General features: G+C 46.7%; 1 protein-coding gene across 1 annotated transcript in view; it reads right to left on the bottom strand.

Moving 5' to 3' along the window:
* The window catches only part of GALNT10 (polypeptide N-acetylgalactosaminyltransferase 10), a 285,295-nt gene extending 273,698 nt beyond the window's left edge, over window positions 1–11,597 (bottom strand). Inside the window, exon 1 of the mRNA XM_068278341.1 lies at window positions 11,337–11,597. Coding sequence (XP_068134442.1) covers window positions 11,337–11,474 — 138 coding nt within the window. The 5' untranslated portion in view covers window positions 11,475–11,597. The remainder of the gene's footprint in view (window positions 1–11,336) is intronic.
* Between the last annotated feature and the right edge of the window lie 2,034 nt (window positions 11,598–13,631).

Raw genomic sequence — 13,631 nt, 5'->3', positions numbered from 1 at the left:
CCCTGAACTTCTTCCGATAGGCTTCTGGCGTCAGCTGGTACTTAGTAATGATAGCGTCTTTTATAGCAGCATAATCATTATCCTTCTCCGCAGGCAATTCTGCGAAGGCATCAAGCGCTTTGTAGCGCAGCAAAGGTGTCAGATGTCTGGCCCACTGGTCTTGGGACAGACGATACTGACGGCATGCTTTTTCAAAAGACCGCAAAAACAAGTCAATGTCTGTGTCTTTTTCAATATTAGCAAATTTAAATTTTGCACTTACGGGTGCTGCAGCTCCTTCGGCAGGGAGGCTGGGCGGTGAACTCCGGCTGGCCTGTTGAACCTTTGCCATGTTGAGCTCATGCTGTCGTCTCTCCCGCGCCTCGGCAGATTGGCGCTCCCGTTCCTCTCGTGCTTCCATGTACTGCATGTACTAGTCCAGGTCAGTCTCCATCAGCTTTTGTAATGCCTGCTGCATTACCGGGTCAGCACCCATGGACAGTCCAGTACTGGCCAGTTCCGGGCGAGTAATGTCAGAAACTCTGGGATTGGGGTCCATACTGACAGTCTCTGGCGTAACTGTTGCAACAGGGCCCGCAGGATGCTCAACCTCTGTACGCCTAAGATCTTCAGCCTCTGGTTCCCCTTGATTGTCAGATGGGCTGGTATCCACCTCAGCGGACACTCCCGGCTCCCGCAGTTGCTGGGCATCCCATCTGGACAAGTCTGCTATCAGGTCCCGTTTTGTCTTGCGGAGGATGCCAATGCCCCTCTCTTCGCAAAGATTTTCCAGGTCTGCTAGGCACATGTTCTGGTAGTTCCCGGACATTTCCATGCCAAATAAAATAAAACTTTGGGGAAGGGGTACTGGCTACACAGTCTCTCTGTATATATAAAAAATATATTGCCTTCCAGCTACACCAACGAATTAGTTCGTTTCTCGATAGCGCTAGCGCTATCGCAGATACTTTCAGCACAACACAGATCCCAACCGCTGCCTAACACTGTCACAGGAGCTCTAGTGGCTGACCGCACTTAGCCTTCTAAACGGTGCCAGCGCACAGATCGTGCGAACTCTGGTCGCAGTCAATGCGCAGGAACCGTTAAGAATTAGCCGCAGACAACTCAGAAGGGAGCCTGTGAGACACGGGTAATTACAACGTCACCTACTGGTTCAGAGTAAACTGCCACCACCGCGGTTACTATGGGACCGTGGGGCCCACTAACTGACTGACTAATCCTGCGAATAAAACGGTTAAACACACGATATTCTGTCTAGCCAACAACAAACAAACAGTAGCGTATCTTCAGAGACCCGGGATCAGTTCTGTGTGTGCTGATAAGCAGGGTAGCGGAAAGTGAATGACTTGGAGAAAGTCGTTTATTCACGCAATATACATAATTAATATATACAGACAATTTATTAAAAATCACAATTATTAAGACAGTAATAGCCAGTATGAAAAATAAAAGAAGGGAGAAAAATACTTAGTTCCTGGAAAGATGTCCTTATTGTGGGAAGAATCATAAAGTTCTTGGTTTCAAAGTCCAGAGTTCAGACCAGGTGGATGCCAGTATATCCTCAAGCTGGCATCTCATGAGTTCAAGATGTTTCAGTGTGGAGGACTCCAGCCCGCCTGCTGGCTCTGTGCTTTTGATGAAGCTGGTTTGGGGGTGTGGCAGTGCCAGCCCCCTCTGAGCTACCAGCAAATGACAGTTCATTCCCTCTGAGAGATTTTAGAGCTAAACTTATGAATTGCTGTAACTCCTGAACCATACATGTTACATTTAGGGGGGTAACAGCTTCAGACTTGTTGGAAAATACAGATTAATATGACATCAGACACGGCTAAGCCAGCGGGTCAGGCTCCTGAGAAGATTCATATCTCGATAACCGGACGGTCTATCCCAAGGAATTTCATATCAGCACGATGGCCAGATTTTACCGGACAAGACGATATGAATTTTATAGCTGTGCGACATACGGTTTTCGTATGCCGACAGGAAATCATATCACCCATGCTTTCCTTATGGCCCATGCTCGGTGCCGGATCGGCTGGCTTTCTATGGCCCCCCTGTGGAGACAGTTTCCTGGTCCTTTTCATGGGGACATCTGCTGTAGGGGGAATGAGCTGGGCCCCACAGGGAGTCCAGCCACGTGCGACATTCCGGAGGGGTGAGGGGACTGCTTTGGCTCACAGGGGAACAGATCTCTGGATTTAAAACAACACAAAAATGTCATTTTCGGATCGCTTGCCTGACTACACAGATCCGACAGGGAGCGATCAGGAAAGCGACTGTGAATTCTTTAGATTCACCTGCGTTTCTCACGGCTATTCCGTGACATAGACCCTCTAGAGCAGGAGTGTTCAAACTTTCCAGACCAAGGGCTATATGACAGTCCTGGAGATTGCGAGCAAACTGGCACAATGAAACGCTAGCGAATGCACTGACGCAATTTTGTGCACGTGTTACTATGCACGTCACACGGTTTTGGGGGAGTTGCGTTTCAGCGGCTCTAGCATCATTTAAGTCGACGGAAAATCGCTTGTGATGTCCGATAAAATGTTCTTGGCCGCAGTACATTGCAACGCTGTAACGGTAACATGGGAGTCAACTGAAATTTGATGTTCTCTTGTAGGAGGGTGGCGTGGAGGAGCCCAAAATATACGGGTGTTACAACTTCAAATCATAACGTGTAAGCGAGAGGTAATCACATCTCCAGCAGATACAGACACCAGATTAGCTGGGAAAATATTTATTCTAAAAATAACATGAATAATATTATCAAGGAATATAATGAATACATATTTTTTTAGTTAATCTGGTGTCTGTATCTGCTGGAGAGGTCAGCAATTACCTCTTGTTTACACGTTATGCTTTGAAGTTGTAACACCCGTATATTATGGGCGTCTCTGCCCCACCCTTCTATCAGTCAGACCTCCTTTGGCGGTAATAGCTTACAGGTGGCCACACACACTATACAATTAAAAGAATCCAATTTTACACCAATTCAATAAATACGATCAGATGTCCTGAAAAATCGAAAGCTTTTTTTTTTTTCATTTCCGATCTAAGAAATTATATCAATTTTCCAGTTTTTTTGGAGATTGGATATGTTGGAAAATTTAGACCAACTTTATTAAGAATTGTATGGTGTGTGATGGATTGTGAAATTGTATTCAACCAGAAGAAAAATTGTATGCAACTATTCAGTACATACCAAACTTTATTACTGCTTGTATAAACAACAAGGAGGAGGGAATGATGAAAGATGGGGTGTCTATAGGTTTATCATGAAAAGATGGGATGAGTTGGATATGTAATGTGAATGTAATATTATATAAGCATGTTTCTTGACAGCAGAAGCGTAAATTCTAGTCGTACATTACATGTTTATCAAATTCGATTTTTTTTTTCTCTTGATTTTCCTAGCCAGCCAATTTTTGGGAGTTTACGATCTTTTATCCCAAAATTGTGGCAAAATCTGGAAAATACGTGTGTGGTACCTTGAAGATTCTGATTGAAACTTCCGATCAATCGGAAAATTGGATCAGAATGCTAGACCGAATCAAAATGAAAAAAATTGTATTCCGTGTGGCCAACTTTGGTTTTTTGGAAAAGTGTATTGAACTCTACAGGAGAGCGACCGCTCGGGATCCGCCAGGACGTGGAGCACTGAGCGGGACGATGAAATCCCCGCAGGCCTATACGGAGGTTGCAGGAACTGCTCAGGACTGTAGAGGCGGTACAAAAATCTTCTGACTCCTCAGTTTAGGAAACCACCGACTCCAACTCCAACTCCGGGTACCCAAAATGCCTCCAACTCCTCGACTCTGACTCCTTAGTCTAATAAATACCAGGGCTGCGGATTTTGTTAAAAAAACTTCCAACTCCGACTCCTTAGTTTATGAAAGCTCCGACTCCAGGTACCCAAAATAACTCTGACTCTTCGACTCCGACTCCACAGCCCTGGGACTGCCACCCACCTTTGTGAGTATATAACCTTATATACTTTCCTCCCTCCTATACCTAATGATATTGCACCATTGGGATCCTGGCTTCTCTCTACAAGAACCACAGAACCCCTTCTACACAATGGGCATTATTCACAAAACGTTTTCCCCTTATCTATGTGACATTTTTAATAAGCTTCCAAAGAGCAAAAATATAATATCATTAAAGTAGAATGAAACCAAGCATTTCTACTTTGCTCTAATAGATTATTTACAGCATATTATATACAACCGGCATTTTTTTTTTTACTAAAAGTGCATTTAAAGGGTTAACACAGGCTTTAGAAGCTTCCCTGCCTGCAGAGTTGGCTGCTTCCGAACTTTACATAATGTTATCTTGTGTTTAATTGTATCAAGTGAGAAATGTAAACAAAGCCTTCTCTCACACTGCTGGGTCCCCTGAACAAAGTCAGACAAGCATAAATGCTTTCTGATACTTTCTGTTTATGTTAGAGGATGAATAAAGCCGTTATAAATAAAATGCAAAGTCCGCTCTCAGAGTAAAATAAGTGTACTTTAGGAACGTATCATTTCTAAATGAATAATAATACTTCTGCACAAAAGCAAATATGATAACCGTATGGCACATAAAAAGTAGGAAAACATGTTTTTATTGAAAATTATGTCAGGGTTTTATACCGCTTTAAGGTAAGAAAAGTAAAGTAAATCAGGAACAACTTACTTTGAGTGATTATTCTGCTTGTAAATGTGTTGCAAGGTTATTTTTTTATCAATCGGCTAATAAGTAAAGGGGCCCATACACTGGTCGATTTCAGCCATCGATCGATTCTATAGAAATCGATTCTATCTAATCTATCGATCGATTTGTGGCCGATTTCGACCGATTTGATCTGACGGGATGGAAGATCTACGTTGCTCTGCTGCTGACGACAGATCCATGGCCCGTAGAGTTGCATATAATGCATTTAGTCCAATAATGCATTTAGATCGATTTCCAATAGATTTCATTCTGAAATCTGTTGGGAATCTGTTACTAGTGTGTGGCACACATCAGATAGATTCCTGTCAGATCAGACTTGACAGGCATCTGCCAGAAATCTATCTGATGGTCGAATCTGCTGCAAATCTATAAGTGTATGGCTAAGTCATTTATGATACGTTTTGTGAATAGAGCCCATTTTGTTATCTTGCTTGTCGCACACATTGGGCTCTATTCATAAAACTTTTACCGCATGCTTACCGCTGGAAACAGCTGACTTTCCTGACCATTTAGCAAAGTCTCAATTCATAAAAGCTGTTTCCGCATGAAAAGCTACAGTTCCCCAGCAGAGCAATACATTTCCGCCTTGTGCGGTGATTTTCTAGATTTATCTAGAAAAAGTAACAAAATGTCCATTCATAAAGATTAGAGGAAGCACTATGAGGACGGGAAAAACCGCTTCCTCGGATGTAGCGAGAAGCGTGCGGAATACATACAAGTGAATGGAGACAGACCTCCCAAGCAGCAGCAGAGCGAGCAGCGCACGGAGGGACTCGGCCTGCTTCTGTGTTTCCGCAAGCTTACCGACAGCCTACAGCGGGAGATCTCCGCACTGCTATCGCAACTGACAACATTTTTATGAACGCCCACCCAGAAGTCTAAAATACCGATGCGGTATTTTCCCTCCACAAATTTTTCCCCCTATATGTTTTATGAATTGAGGCTAATGTGCGGTGTGTCATAACGGACACAAAGGGCCCTCAAACACACACGCATGCATATGAACGCACACACATACACCAGCGCAGTCACTCTTTTCTGCCTTCTGGGCTGGCACTCGGCTGCCTTCAGAGGCTGCAGCACGCGGGGTCCTATGACCATTTGCCCCGTCTACCCCAGTGGCAACATACTGCTGCTCTGAGTGGGGGCGGAGCTATGCAGGTAGGGGCGGGATACATCATGGGAGGGGGCGTGGCTATTTCAGGCACCTGAGGGGCCACACAAGCACATGTATCCAGCACCAGGCAATCCACCCCTGTGCCGAATACAGGGGACTTTGCTGTATATACTTTCTGTTGAAGCGGGATTGTCACTATAAAAATCAAATTTCAACAGCAATTGGTCTGAGTGTATTAAGTGATAAAGATGCTAATCCTGTATTCAGAACTTGCAAAACTTTTTCTGCTGTTAGAGTTTGGAGTTATCACATACTTTGGGAGCACTGGCCCTTTAATTGCTATTGCCATTCAATTGCATGCTGGGGGTTCTTTTTATCTATAATATATTCCTCCTCTTCCCTTTATTTCCCTGCCTAGCTGAAACATGATCCCCTGCTCACTTGTGTTTACAAGCAAGGCTGAGGTGACGCAGCGATTGGAGGAGAAAAGAAAAAAGTTAAGGGAAGAAGTGAAATCAGTATTTAGCCTCAAACTGTGGGCAAAAGACATGGTTCCCACCAGGAACAGAATTCTCTTCATTTACTATATAAAATTCACTGAAATCAAAACGTGGACAGTATAATACATGTGTTATGTAAGTAGACCAAGTATTTATCTACTTATATATGTGTTTTTTTCCCTGGCATAGTATGGCTGATCCTCCTGCTTTAAAAATCACCCAAATAGATCAGCAGATAATCTGGCGGCTATTTTGGAAGTATGGCCGTACCGACCCTCCGCTTGTTTCCTGACCCCACAATCCATGTCAGGCAAAATTGATACATCCCACCAGAGAGCGGGGGAGGAAGGGGGTGCCTGTATATATTTCAGGAACGTTTTGGCTGAGATAAATCTAACGTGTGTAGGTAGCCCGAGTATCTGGCTGAGGAAGGCGCACGTAGGCAGTGCGACAGGCTAGAACGTATAAAAACCACACACAGAGCAGATGGATGCCTAATTATTCCAAACAGTGACTCATTTAAACTGTAGATTTTTACACTTTGCAGCAAGAGAGGAACTGTAGCTGAGTGTAAAGAATCAGCCTGCCGCATGTAAACAATGAGCTGTGCTGCATAGCCATTCCCAGAAGCCAAATCAGTAACAGGATGTAACACTTCAAATTACTGATAAATTACCATAAGTCTTTCAGGCATTGCAATTAAACTTTTGTTATTATTACCTTTTAAAGGGCCACTATCAAGGAAAATTGTACAATTTTAAATACATACATGTAACATGTACTTTTCTCCTAGACTAAAATGCACTGCAAATGACCTTTTTCCTATGTTGCTGTCACTTGCAGTCGCCCGTAAAAAGCTGACAGATCTTGGACCAGTCAATATCCTCAAGGGAAGTTCTTAGTATCTCCCATATGCTCTACAAAAAGAACTCTCAGGAAGGGATATTGTATACACAAAAATGGCCGCCTCCCACCTCGCTGGCACACTATTTTGGCAGTTGGACTGAGTAACTGCAGTTCAGTACATGCTTTTAAAAATAAAGAAATAATTAACAATCCTCTCCCCCCATGAGGAGATGGACAAGTCTAAAACCTGTCAGATCTGTCAGCTTTTGAATACCTACTGTAAGTTACAGCAACATAGGGAGAAATATACATTTACATATACCAATATGTATTTTATATTTTACAATTTGTCACAATAGTTCTCCTTTCACTGGGAAAGGGATATATAAGATTGTTCTTAAGTTTATAATTTTCACTTTCAACAGTGACCACAGTAGTCCACAGAGAAGTCACCAGGACCCCTTTACCAGTTCACCTGCCCAGCCAGCAGCACAGATAGTCCCAGGTAATATTGTCTGGCCTGGGATCAGATGGATATCATGTGAATGCTGGTCTGGACTTTGCATAAAGCTCAACAACAACATGATCAATTCACAATTTCAATGGCGCTTTTGTACAGACTGTCAGCTCTGCGGGTCACTCACAGCTGTCAGCTCTTTGGGAAAAACAGTTAGTGTACTGACATGCTCACCAATCCATGGTAACATTCTCATCGACACAGCGTACAGGACACTCGCACTCCAGACTGTCATTATTGCAAGATATTTACACTCCCATACAGATCTGCAGGTCGTGTGCTCACTGGTGTGTGACGCTACCTGTAGATTGTCAGCTCTGTGGGACACACACACTGCTCAGTAAAATATCCACACTCTGATCTGCTAACTCTGCAAGACAGTCATTTCTCGTGACTACTGAAGGCATTCTAGAGTGTCAGCTCTGTGGGTCTCTCGCTGTAGAGTGTCAGCTCTGTGGGTCTCTCGCTGTAGAGTGTCAGCTCTGTGGGTCTCTCGCTGTAGAGTGTCAGCTCTGTGGCTCTCTCGCTGTAGAGTGTCAGCTCTGTGGCTCTCTCGCTGTAGAGTGTCAGCTCTGTGGCTCTCTCGCTGTAGAGTGTCAGCTCTGTGGCTCTCTCGCTGTAGAGTGTCAGCTCTGTGGCTCTCTCGCTGTATAGTGTCAGCTCTGTGGCTCTCTCGCTGTAGAGTGTCAGCTCTGTGGCTCTCTCTCTGTAGAGTGTCAGCTCTGTGGCTCTCTCTCTGTAGAGTGTCAGCTCTGTGGCTCTCTCTCTGTAGAGTGTCAGCTCTGTGGCTCTCTCTCTGTAGAGTGTCAGCTCTGTGGGTCTCTCGCTGTAGAGTGTCAGCTCTGTGGGTCTCTCGCTGTAGAGTGTCAGCTCTGTGGGTCTCTCGCTGTAGAGTGTCAGCTCTGTGGGTCTCTCGCTGTAGAGTGTCAGCTCTGTGGGTCTCTCTCTCTCTGTAGAGTGTCAGCTCTGTGGGTCTCTCTCTCTCTGTAGAGTGTCAGCTCTGTGGGTCTCTCTCTCTCTGTAGAGTGTCAGCTCTGTGGGTCTCTCTCTCTCTGTAGAGTGTCAGCTCTGTGGGTCTCTCTCTCTCTGTAGAGTGTCAGCTCTGTGGCTCTCTCTCTGTAGAGGGTCAGCTCTGTGGCTCTCTCTCTGTAGAGGGTCAGCTCTGTGGCTCTCTCTCTGTAGAGGGTCAGCTCTGTGGCTCTCTCTCTGTAGAGGGTCAGCTCTGTGGCTCTCTCTCTGTAGAGTGTCAGCTCTGTGGCTCTCTCTCTGTAGAGTGTCAGCTCTGTGGCTCTCTCTCTGTAGAGTGTCAGCTCTGTGGCTCTCTCTCTGTAGAGTGTCAGCTCTGTGGCTCTCCCTCTGTAGAGTGTCAGCTCTGTGGCTCTCTCTCTGTAGAGTGTCAGCTCTGTGGCTCTCTCTCTGTAGAGTGTCAGCTCTGTGGCTCTCTCTCTGTAGAGTGTCAGCTCTGTGGCTCTCTCTCTGTAGAGGGTCAGCTCTGTGGCTCTCTCTCTGTAGAGGGTCAGCTCTGTGGCTCTCTCTCTGTAGAGTGTCAGCTCTGTGGCTCTCTCTCTGTAGAGTGTCAGCTCTGTGGCTCTCTCTCTGTAGAGTGTCAGCTCTGTGGCTCTCTCTCTGTAGAGGGTCAGCTCTGTGGTTCTCTCTCTGTAGAGTGTCAGCTCTGTGGCTCTCTCTCTGTAGAGGGTCAGCTCTGTGGCTCTCTCTCTGTAGAGTGTCAGCTCTGTGGCTCTCTCTCTGTAGAGTGTCAGCTCTGTGGCTCTCTCTCTGTAGAGTGTCAGCTCTGTGGCTCTCTCTCTGTAGAGTGTCAGCTCTGTGGCTCTCTCTCTGTAGAGTGTCAGCTCTGTGGCTCTCTCTCTGTAGAGTGTCAGCTCTGTGGCTCTCTCTCTGTAGAGTGTCAGCTCTGTGGCTCTCTCTCTAAGTAGAGTGTCAGCTCTGTGGCTCTCTCTCTAAGAAGAGTGTCTTCTCTGTGGCTCTCTCTGTAGAGTGTCAGCTTTGTGGCTCTCTCTGTAGAGTGTCAGCTTTGTGGCTCTCTCTGTAGAGTGTCAGCTTTGTGGCTCTCTCTGTAGAGTGTCAGCTTTGTGGCTCTCTCTGTAGAGTGTCAGCTTTGTGGCTCTCTCTGTAGAGTGTCAGCTTTGTGGCTCTCTCTGTAGAGTGTCAGCTTTGTGGCTCTCTCTGTAGAGTGTCAGCTTTGTGGCTCTCTCTGTAGAGTGTCAGCTTTGTGGCTCTCTCTGTAGAGTGTCAGCTTTGTGGCTCTCTCTGTAGAGTGTCAGCTTTGTGGCTCTCTCTGTAGAGTGTCAGCTTTGTGGCTCTCTCTGTAGAGTGTCAGCTTTGTGGCTCTCTCTGTAGAGTGTCAGCTTTGTGGCTCTCTCTGTAGAGTGTCAACTTTGTGGCTCTCTCTGTAGAGTGTCAGCTTTGTGGCTCTCTCTGTAGAGTGTCAGCTTTGTGGCTCTCTCTGTAGAGTGTCAGCTTTGTGGCTCTCTCTGTAGAGTGTCAGCTTTGTGGCTCTCTCTGTAGAGTGTCAGCTTTGTGGCTCTCTCTGTAGAGTGTCAGCTTTGTGGCTCTCTCTGTAGAGTGTCAGCTCTGTGGCTCTCTCTGTAGAGTGTCAGCTCTGTGGCTCTCTCTGTAGAGTGTCAGCTCTGTGTCTCTCTCTCAGTAGAGTGTCAGCTCTGTGGCTCTCTCTCTGTAGAGTGTCAGCTCTGTGGCTCTCTCTCTGTAGAGTGTCAGCTCTGTGGCTCTCTCTCTCTCTCTCTGTAGAGTGTCAGCTCTGTGGCTCTCTCTCTGTAGAGTGTCAGCTCTGTGGCGCTCTCTCTCTCTCTCTCTGTAGAGTGTCAGCTCTGTGGCTCTCTCTCTGTAGAGTGTCAGCTCTGTGGCGCTCTCTGTCTCTGTAGAGTGTCAGCTCTGTGGCACTCTCTCTCTCTCTGTAGAGTGTTAGCTCTGTGGCACTCTCTCTCTCTCTGTAGAGTGTTAGCTCTGTGGCGCTCTCTCTCTCTCTGTAGAGTGTTAGCTCTGTGGCGCTCTCTCTCTCTCTGTAGAGTGTCAGCTCTGCGGCGCTCTCTCTGTAGAGTGTCAGCTCTGTGGCGCTCTCTCTGTAGAGTGTCAGCTCTGCGGGTCTCTCTCAGGAAAGTGTCAGCTCTGTGGCGCGTTCTCTCTCTTTGTAGAGTGTCAGCTCTGTGGCGCTCTCTCTCTGTAGAGTCAGCTCTGCGGGTCTCTCTCAGGTAAGTGTCAGCTCTGTGGCTCTCCCTCTCTCTCTCTGTAGAGTGTCAGCTCTGTGGCGCTCTCTCTCTCTCTCTCTGTAGAGTGTTAGCTCTGTGGCGCTCCCTCTCTCTCTCTGTAGAGTGTCAGCTCTGTGGCGCTCTCTCTGTAGAGTGTCAGCTCTGTGGCTCTCTGTAGAGTGTCAGCTCTGCGGGTCTCTCTCTGTAGAGTGTCAGCTCTGTGGCGCTCTCTCTCTCTCTTTGTAGAGTGTCAGCTCTGTGGCGCTCTCTCTCTCTCTCTGTAGAGTGTCAGCTCTGTGGCGCTCTCTCTCTGTAGAGTGTCAGCTCTGTGGGACAGGGACACACGGGCACTTCTCTGGGACACACTGTCAGTCAGGCAGGCAGTTAGTACGTTGCCATGGTGACCCCCGGCTTACCTGCACGTCCCCGGCAGCCCCGCTGCTCTCCAGCTGCCTCTCCCGGTACAGAGACCAGAGCCCCACGTTGGGCAGGAAGAGCAGGGCGGCCAGCACCAGCCCCACCGCCTGCAGCAGCCGCTTCTCCTTCCGCCGCATGGAAAGCCCAGCCTGCCTCCCCTCTTCACCGACACTCTGCACTGACAGCCCGGGGCACCAAGCCGGCCATCCACCCACCGACCGACCGGAGAGGAGGCGGGCACACCACGCGCGCTCCCGAGCCCTCACTCTCTGCGCGCCGCCGCGCCGTCCTGCGGAGACAGAGCTGGCCGCTAGAGGGCGCTGCTGCGACACAAGAACAGCACACAGAGACTGCGAGAGGCCGCGCGTGTGACAGCAGCGACTCTGTCACTTGTCATGTCCCCTTACACTGTACATTCGGGCAGGGGGAACTCATGTCACATGTCATCTCTCTTGTCCCCTGAACAGAGGGACAGGTGGGAAACTTATGTCTTCCTATAGAGGAGAGGCCGTGAGGGGACAACTCGTCATATGTCATACACTTATGTCCCCCTTATGATATACTGTACAATAAAAACGTTTGATTTTTCCGTGTATTCGACCAAAACAATCAAATCAAATGAAAGTCAAAAAGAATCTTTTTTTTTTTTTTTTTTTGATCAAGAAAAACGAACGATTATCCCGCTTTGGTTTTTTATACAAAATTATCTAATCAGACTTTTATACTTTTAAATTAATTTTAAAGGAAACCTAAATCAAAGTGTAAAAAAAAAAAAAGAGTTTCACCAACCTGGGGTTTTTACCAGCCCCCCTCCAGACGTCCTGTACCTACGCCGGTCCGCTGCAATTCTCCGGTCCCTCGCCGCGGCTTAGTTTCGGTTTTCACCGCCCGGCCAGTCGATGGCCACTTCACCTTGCGCGGCCCTTGCCCCGTGCATCCTTGCGTCGCCAGAAGCACCCTGGGCAGGCGCAGTGGCCATCGACTGGCCAGCTGGTGGAAACCGAAACTAAGCCGCGGCGAGGGACCGGAGGATCGTTCGAGGAAAGCACTGGCACAGGATGTTTAGGTACACTTTAAAGGGAAACCAAGGTGAGAGGGATATGGAGGCTGCCATATTTATTTCCTTGTAAACAATGCCAGTTGCAAGGCAACCCTGTTAATCTTCTGCATAAGTACTGTCTGAGTCAAAACCCTGGAACAAGCATATGGCTAATACAGTAAAACCCGAGTCAGAGTACCTGATTTGCTGCATGCTTGTTCAGGGTCTATAACTAAAAGTATTACTAAACTAAAAGAGACACAGGATCTGCCAGGTAACTAGTATTGTGTAAAAGGAAATAAATATGTCAGCTTCCTTATCCCATTCACCTCAGGTTCCCTTTAAAGAGACACTGGAGCGGAAAAGAAAAAAAAAATATGATATACGGTAATGATTTGTATGTGTTGTACAGCTAAGAAATAATTAGCAGCAGAGATATGAGTCTAATATTGTTTCCAGTACAGGAAGAGTTAAGAAACTCCAGTTGTTATCTATGCAAAAGAGCCATTGAGCTCCACGACTTTCAAAGTCGCAGAGAGCTCTGTCTTCTGAAGCTTATTAACTCAAGTGTCTGTAACTGTAATTTCTTTTTCTCTCCAGAGGACAGGTCAATAGTTCACAAGACCGAACACAGTGAATCCAGCGCAGGAGACACAAGCGCACAGGGAGTAACTTTGGTGCCGTCAGAAGTCGGAGCTGAAGTTACTTTTAAAACACAATAATTCGGCTTCCAGCAACCACTGGAAGCCGAATTATTTCATTCCCCCGCTATCCATGGCGGCCTGGAGGGGGAATAGTATTTAACACGGCCGGGACTTGCGCAGCAGCAGCAGGATAAGCCATATACCGGCTGTATCCTGCGCCCAAGTCTCCCGGCGCCGATTCCTCTCGTACGCCACAAGCCTGCTCTGTAAAATCATTTAGAATGCTGAGTGTTGTGTAAACTGCAAATATTAGAGAATGATGCAATGTTATAAAAAACACTATATAACTGAGGCTAAATTCACAGTGGGACGTTAAAGTCGCACGTTAAAACAAAATTTAACGCAGAATAACTCACTGCAATGAAAAATCAATCCGCCATTCACAGTGCACATGTTGTGTTGGTGAATAACGCTGCACGTTAAGTGAAAGTGCTGCATGCTGTGCGTTATACACGTTATTAGCTGCGTTGGACTGTTTGCACATGCTCAGTAATGACTTGGAAGCATACTTTTCATTGCCTGTATGCTCTGCTGTATCTGCTGTATGCGAT

This window comes from Hyperolius riggenbachi, chromosome 3 (genome assembly GCF_040937935.1).
Source record: "Hyperolius riggenbachi isolate aHypRig1 chromosome 3, aHypRig1.pri, whole genome shotgun sequence".
Taxonomy (NCBI): domain Eukaryota; kingdom Metazoa; phylum Chordata; class Amphibia; order Anura; family Hyperoliidae; genus Hyperolius; species Hyperolius riggenbachi.
The sequence above is the reverse complement of the archived record's forward strand: the minus strand, read 5'-3'. Positions and strand labels throughout refer to the sequence as shown.